The sequence below is a fragment of the Anser brachyrhynchus genome, assembly GCF_964034855.1.
Source record: "Anser brachyrhynchus genome assembly, chromosome: 3".
NCBI lineage: Eukaryota > Metazoa > Chordata > Aves > Anseriformes > Anatidae > Anser > Anser brachyrhynchus.
Genome location: NC_137696.1, coordinates 120,159,933 through 120,167,968, shown reverse-complemented (window position 1 = coordinate 120,167,968; position 8,036 = coordinate 120,159,933). Strand labels below are relative to the sequence as shown.

At 41.0% G+C, this 8,036-nt stretch overlaps 1 protein-coding gene across 3 annotated transcripts in view; it reads right to left on the bottom strand.

Annotated features, from left to right (window-relative positions):
- Nucleotides 1-71: 71 nt before the first annotated feature.
- Nucleotides 72-8,036, bottom strand: part of ADGRF5 (adhesion G protein-coupled receptor F5) — a 38,811-nt gene continuing 30,846 nt past the window's right edge. For all 3 annotated transcript variants that reach the window (XM_080587380.1, XM_080587378.1, XM_080587379.1), the window contains exons 18-22: nucleotides 6,147-7,511; nucleotides 5,528-5,569; nucleotides 5,367-5,426; nucleotides 2,204-2,288; nucleotides 72-1,063 (exon numbers count right to left, since the gene is read on the bottom strand). In XM_080587380.1, the coding sequence (XP_080443506.1) occupies nucleotides 987-1,063; nucleotides 2,204-2,288; nucleotides 5,367-5,426; nucleotides 5,528-5,569; nucleotides 6,147-7,511 (1,629 nt within the window). In that variant the 3' untranslated portion in view covers nucleotides 72-986. The remainder of the gene's footprint in view (nucleotides 1,064-2,203; nucleotides 2,289-5,366; nucleotides 5,427-5,527; nucleotides 5,570-6,146; nucleotides 7,512-8,036) is intronic.

Sequence of the window (8,036 nt, the reverse complement as noted above, 5' to 3'; positions counted from 1 at the left end):
TCCTCGACTTGAAATAAGAGTCCTGCCTTTAAAGGCATACAGGATGGTAAATAACTGATTCCACAAATGTAGTATTAAAGCAATAATTTATATAAAACCTCTCATTCTACATGGCACATGCTGGTTTATATTCATTGCAGAATTGGCTCTGAGCCCTCCGAGTGTGATTCTCCTCTGGAAGGAGACCCAAAAGTACAGACTTTATAAAAGAGACTCCTTGCATACATAACACTCAACAATTGCATCACCCTCTGTGGCAGAGGGCAGCAACCCTCTCTTTCTTACCACATTACATCTAGGAAAGGACAATTATAGTTACAGATATAAAGCTTCCTTTTCTTTAAAAAGTGCCACATAGAGCTTCAAGCACATCCCATCTGAAAGAAAATCACACAGGAATCATCACAGTCTTCATTTTTTATGAGTCAGAAGTGAAGATCTGAAATAGGCCTTCTCAGTTTTGAATCTTTGGCTCCAGGAAATCTTAAATAGAAATCAGAGAGCATTATACCCGATAGCTTTCCAGACCGTAATAGGAGGGTAGCTGAGAAGCTATGGGGTACTTGTTAATCTACACAGGGTTTTGGAATCATTCAGAGATTTGGTAGGAGAAATGCAAAAACCACTGGACAACAGCTGTATGTAGCACTGCGATTCATGGCTCAGTACTGCACAGTGCTAAGCACCCTCTTTAAGGCCAAGAATTCTTCAGTGTCTTTACCAGCACTTGAAGGCCTTCTAATCCTTCCAAGCTTCAAACGTCTTGTCATTTCTTCTGGTATTGGCAGTCCCTGTCAAATTCCACCTCAGAAAGCTTCCCTGCCTTACATGTTAACCGGAAAGGATTATTCCAGAAGAATGCACCAAGGCACAGTATAGTCAACGGGAAGCAGTCCACTGCTTGACAACTCACAGACGCTTTTTGTGTGTGTCTTGGAAAGGGCAGAGTTCCTTTCACAGTTAAATGGTTTAGCATTTGCAGTGCCTCAGTTAAGCAAAGAATATGACTTGGAAGTGTTTTCAGAAGAGCTGGATGGCTCTGAAGAAGATACCGTGTATTTTCCTGCAAAACAAAGCATAGTGATTAGACAGAAGGACAGACAGTGTGAGATATGTTGGCACTGCAGAATAAGGACAGTTAGACCTTTCCTGATGACCGAGCACACTGGCTTCTATTTCTGGATTACGGCAATGCTGGTGACCACAGAAGTCAGTGTGTTTGGTGACACATCCACGATATGGCAGCCTGAACTGAGCATCGTGCCACAGAGCAGTAAAATTACTACTGCGCACACAAGTGGAGGGACTTAGTGGTCCTCCTTGAGCACTGGGGTACATCTAGAACATATGTTCCCAAAATGAATCCCATCTCCCTCCCTCCTGTGACCACAAGGCTCTAAAGTAAGACCCGGGTGCAGGGAGCCCTGAAGGAGAGCATGAAAGAGAGGTCATGGCACAGTGCTAATAATACAGGAGCTGTAGGTGGCGGCAGCATGGGAGGCAGCTGTAGACACATGTCATTTTTGTGGTGGGAGGCTTCTGTATCTGGTTAGTGTGAGGATGTCAATTTACTGCACTGTAGCAGAGTTGAAGATTAACTTTTTGTTCCTGTATCTATTACCAGACCCTTAAAAAACAGCTGCTTGCTTACATTAACTTCCTTTAAATCCCACTTTGACCAAATGTCACCATCTCCTCTGAGCAATGGTTTGATACAAAGGTCGCCCATTCAGGAATAAAGTTATGTACATTTTCAGCAATTCTTCTTGCAAAATAAAATCATAACTGAAATGGTGACATCCATAGAATGGCTGCCAGGGAACCTTCGAAGAGATAAAATTCCAAGGTCCCAGGTGGTGAGGAGTACATGAACACTTAGCTAAGGAGCACTGCATCGTGATATAATTAAGCTCAAATTATAATATATATATATATATATATTTAGAACTGGTGAAACATGCCACCATCTAATTCATGTTCTTGTGTTAGACAGTTATGCTGCTAGCATTACGCTACAATCATGAGCAATTATGCTAATGATTCCAATGACTTGTGTTATTACAGTTCCTTTGTACTAGAAGATGAAATACCATCTACGGATGGATGGACGGATTGATAGATAGTGGGACAGACAGACCCAGGGAGTGGGAACTCAGGCAAAACCTTATTAGTAGTTCAGTAGGCGAGATCTGTTATCACATACCTGTTTTGCCACATAAGTTGTTGAAGGTTCTTGAAAGTGGGTAGCCCATAGAGAACATTGGTGTCACCAAGATCAGGGAGGTTGACTGTGAGAAATAAATTGTTTTTTTTTTGTTAAAAGCCTAGAACATTCTTTGTAGCTGTAATGAGGGAAGAACAAGGCCACAATTAAAAGCCATTCAGTAGTACAGGCAGGGGACAGGTTAGATGTCTGTTTGGCGTTGAGTTCACCCATTTGCATGTTTACGATGGCAGTGAAGGAGATTTATAGGAACTTTAAAAAAATAAACAACACAAAAAGTAACAAGCTGTCTTTAACAGTTGGCCAGGGAGCATGGCTTAAGCTCCAGAGTCTGTCCATGTCAAACAGTACAGCGTTCCGGTCCCTTACCCTAGGGAGTATATACATTAAGGTAGCCAGTAAAGCTAAGATTTATATACTTGCAGATGGCCATTGAAAGCTGCTGAGACAATCAAAGGCAAATTTAACTCTGCACACTAGAGGGCGTTGGAATACAACTCTGTACAGTCCGGTTGTGAAGGAAGAAAGTGAGATTTTGCTGCTGAAAGCAGTTTCTTTTCCAGATCTTGCATAGTTTGAGAATTTAATGGGGTTCCTGCAAGAGGTATGTTTAAAAAAAAAAAAGTACAGAAAACACGTCTTTCTCTGTTCAGTCTGACTGTTTATGGTGGGGGAAATTAGGCAATTTTGTGCCTTGTCACCTACATAATAAAATTGTAGAGAAAGAAGGTAAATTAATCACATCTAAAACATTTGATCAAAGACTTTGATTGTGCTTTATTTATGCCTTTTCAGTAGAACTGCCAAGGGACTGGGGCAGCTCCCACTGCCTGGGGCTGCTTCCACAGTGTCAGCTTGAGTTGGAAGTGTCTGCCCTGAGAGATTTTGTTTCAAAGGAATTCAGAGCTGAGGTTTAACAATTTAAGGCTTAACAACTTGTTCTTTCTACTTTAGTCTGCTGGATATGTCCATTAGGGAATGAAGAAACTGCCATCCTTAATGATAGTTGTACAAGTTATTCCTTCTTTCCTACTTCCTGGGAAAAAGGAAGTTTTCCCACAGTTGGAATAGCACCACATCCAGCAAATGTCATTTTCAAGGCAGAGACAGGGAGTAACACTTTAAAAATGCATTAGGAGATGCTTCTAGCTGTGAATTCCCTGAGATAAGCCTGCAGAAAACACTGGAATACTTGGAGTACTAGTTTAAAAAAAGTTAGGTGGATTATTCTGGGGATCCTAAATGAAAAAAATGTTGGGTAGAAACTGCATCTTTCATGTCTTATCATGACATGACAAGATGCCTTGATGTGCCAGATGTCATGGCAGTATGATATTCTCAGTTTATGTCTGAGAAATTACATTCTCCCATAAGGAGAGCAAACGATTCCAAGATTTCCCCTATCTGCCTATAGAATAACTCATCTGGGCTGTTGTCCTAGGTGGGTGGTCAATAGTAGACACCCACAAAGACATCTGATTTGCTATCCATCCCCTTAATCCTCACCCATAGGCTCTCTACTCCATCATCACTAACTGCAAGAACTGTACAATCTGTACAATTTCTCCCTTACATGCAATGCAACATCACCTCGCCTGCCCTGCTTAACCCTCCTGAAGAGCTGATAGCCCTCCATCTCAGCACTCCAGTTGTGGAGCTCATTCCACCAAGTCTCACTAACACTGATGATATTATAGCTCTGGGAAAGGACCAAAGCTTACAGTTTGTCCCATTCGTTCCTCATACTGCGCGTGTTGGTATACAAACGTTTCAGATGTAGATGTTCACATTTGCCTTGCCACCCTCCGATGGTGCCGTACCATCCCTTGGCTTAACCTGAGTGTTTCTAATTGTATCCTCTTCCCCACTGATCCTCGTTTAAAGCTTTTTCAATCTGTCTTGCCAGGTTGTGAGACAAGAAATATTTTCGCCATCAAGACAGTTGGATCCCATCAGGCTGCAGCAGACCTCTTGTCTTAAAGACTCTTCCATGGTTATAAAACCCAAAACTCTGTCAGGGGCACCAGTCTTGGAGCCATCGAAGACCTGGACTCACCTGTTTCTTTCCATATCTCTCCCCATTACTGGAAGGATTGAGGAAAACACAAGCTGTGATGCTGAATCCTTTAGCTATCTTCCCATCTTTTGATAGACCTCAGACTTCTTGATGTGACATCACTGATATCCACACGACAGAGCAGGAGTGGGTAATAATCTGAAGGCTGCTTACTCAGCAGCCATTTTCCAGAGGCACTGTGCAAACCTTTCTTTTTGTTTTAAAGATAGGGGTGGAACTGGTCTCCCCCTTCAATATGAATGCCTATCCTGAGCAGAGGCATTTCCAGTCCCTCCATTCAAGCTCTGCTTCTGTGCAGGGAGGAATGTGAGAGAGAGTGGTACAGAGAAAGTATCTGCAGAGACTAGAGCAGCCTTACAGGAGCTTTCCATTCCCTATTTGCAACACTATTTGTCTTTTTTAGCCAGTGAATGTTTTGGATTAAATGCAGAAATTTGCTGGGTTTGGGACCCAAGTCTTTCCTCTTCTAGGAGAGTGTCCAGGCCACTTGGTTACAGAACCGTGTCCATTTCTGTGCAATTTTAGCTCATTTAAATCTGATTGTTTATTGCACATAGACACAATTTTGACAAAAGATTGTTTCTTCCTCCCATTTTCTGTTCTCAGCATAAAGTGTGGGTTTACCTATCACCTCTTTCAGAAGTTCAGGTGGCAACATCTGCATCCGTTCCTACTAACAGCTGAAGGGCACCTGCCTCAAGAAGTTCCTTCTGTGTTTATCTTAGGTTGTGAATAAATAATGATGCCACTGAATTTTCCTGTTTTATAACTTCAAGTTTTAGTACATTTTGTGGTTTATTTCTTATGGAATTCAGTATGTTTTTGTATACTGCTCTATGTCAAATCTCCACCAAGCTCCTTCTAATTTTTGGTCAATTATTATAGGTGAAATAATGAACTTTGAAAAAAGGGTTATATTCACATTTGTGTTGTTAATTTCTTCTCTTTCTCTGACCAATTCTAGTAAATTCAGAATATAAAGTGTATTAGACTTAAAGGTCACTTGGAGAATGTTAGACTATTCAACAGTAATGTTGAAATATGCTCTTAGGTCAAGCATCTAACCTTTGTTTGCTGCGAACTCCATCTGGACAGAGAATTCCTCTTCAGCAGGGCTTCTGTTATCTATTTGTTCAAGAAAGAAAAATTAATTAGTAAATATAGCAATTGTGTTCAAATTCCAACAATATCGATCACACAATATAAAAAATAGTTTGAATTCTTACCTTCTTGTCCCAGAGAGTCCCAAACACCAAAATGAAAAATCCCTGGGAGACAGAAAATTACATGTTTAACACCAGCCTTTCAATTGCAGTATCACAAACATTGTCCACACTGTCTATTTAAACTCTGAACTCTGACTGAAAATCCTCAATCATGGATTTTAGTCAGTTCCTCTCTTTCATATTAGTACTGCTCAGCTGGTTCTCTTGATTTACAGGCAGTTTATACTCCCTCATTACTTGAACCTGCAAGAGCATGATGTGATGCTTCCAATTGCGCTGTAAATGAGAGCAGACATGCTGAAGCTTGCCCACTTGAAAATAAGAGGGCTATTTTCCTAATCTTCAGGATAGAAGTTCTCCCCAAAACTACCGCCAAAATTAGAAGTTATGTCTATGCCAGATTTATCTATAAGGCACATCTGTTAAGGCAACTTAGAATAAGAGATGCTTCTGAATTCCTGCAATGGGTTTCCCAAAGAGCCCTTTGGGATTAAGGACATACAAGGCAAACCTGAGCTTTCCCAAACTGTTTTTATTTCTCATAACACAGCACTGCAAGAATGTCACTGCATGTTAAATGGTCACAGACGAAACAAAACCATGCGTATGTGTAACTCACCTGCAAAGCATTGAACAGAGCAAAGAGGATGTGGAAAGCTTCGTGGCTGTCTTTGAAGATGGTGGCAAGACCGAATCCCCAGGTGAGGCCTAACAACGGTGACAAGATGGCCAGACTTTTGCCGATTTGAAACAAAGTCTTTCTCTCCTGCTTATTGGTCTTGTCCCCAATGTTTGGCCTCAGTATTTTTATTATAACAACTCCGGTGATGAACAAATTCATGGCCACAATAGCCAGGGCAGGTATGATAAAGGCTAAGACAGCTTTGCTGTCATTCCAGTTGAGCCAGCAGTGTTTCTTTCTGGTGTAATTTTTCTGTGGCAGTGTGACAGCAATGGTAGTAACTGCAAAGACAAAGGGGCACCCATATCCCAGACAGAATGCCACTACTTTCTGGATGGTCTTACTTGTGTTATGGAAGATGAAGACCAATCTGTAGAAAAGAATGAGGCCAAGGCTGAGCATCCAGAATAAGCCACACAGGTAGAATAGATGGATGAAGAAGGTGGCCACAATACAAATCTCTCTTTCTTTCTGTGTGTTTTGCTCCTTGATGGAAGCACTGACAATGAACCAAATGTCAGCAACTAGGAGTGATGTAGCTATGTTGAGTATACAGACGTGGCGCATGTAGGAGGTTGTGTTGTTTGTTACATTTTTCCAAACTAAGGATTCAATTATAATGCAGACCACTAAACTCACGATTGAAATGGGCAGGCCAATGTGGGTAATATATTCTGCAGCAAGACTGGCAGGCAGTTTTACAGGTGACATCAAAATGGAGAATGATGTCAAGTGATTGCAGGAGCAAGTGACGTTCCCTTTTTTCTCTGTCGGTTTGCAACCATAATCATCCCACTTTCCTCTGTTTTCATTGAGGCTGAAGTTCCAATAGACACATTTCGGCGTCGTTAGAGACAGGTTTGCTTTTTGAAAGGTCATATCAATATAGAAGTTCTGGGGTCTCTTGCAGCTCAGAGTTGTTATTACCACTAAGCTATTCACGTATGTGCTATGATTCTTAGGCAAAATCTGTCCAATTGCTGAGCAGGCCACACTGACAATGGTTGAATTTGGGGGTAGATTCACAGATTTCTCAATTAGCACATTAGCACTGAGGTTTCCTACTTGGTTAAAGTCCTTATTATAATCTGTGTGCCTGTTTTCTGTGACAACCATACCTTGTAGCTCAAGGGTTTTAGTGCTGACATTAGGAAAGGTATTATTTACTGGCTGGAGATTCTCAGAAAATCTTTCTACTGAATTCAGTAAAAGAGAACTGCTGGGTGCGTTCTCATTATTCAGGTCTTCCCAAAGTTCCATTTTGGAACCATTAACAATATTGTCCACTATAGAGAAGAAGGCCTGTAAAAACAGAAGAAAAATGTTGTAACTGAAATGCCATACAAATTGTTACTTCTGATGATTTCTGCATCATTCTAGAATAGCCTTTTGAAAAGGACAAACACTTTCTTCTTTTGCTCAGTCCATATGAAACCTTTAGTTATTAATCCTCTGCATATCCTGCTTTCAAGTCAAGGCTTCCAAAGTAGATTTTGCTTGGCTTGGCTTTTCTTTACATATCAAGTATTTTTCTTTTCCAGCCTTTTTGCCAGGCCTCAACCTTTGTGCTATTTTTGATTTTTCTCTCTGTCTCATTTAGTGTTCTCCAGCTATAAAACATCAAGTCCCTTTGTACATTTCTGCTCTCAGAAGAGCAGTGCTGTTCCTCTATACCTGACAACCAAGGCTTCCAAGCAGTCCTACGATATGTTTTGCCATTCATTTGTTGTAACATCCAACTGATATTCCTTGCTTCATCATGGCACCTGGAATTTACTCTCCCTACCCTTATTTCAACCCTTCAATTTTTTCTGCTCCTGCTTCTGC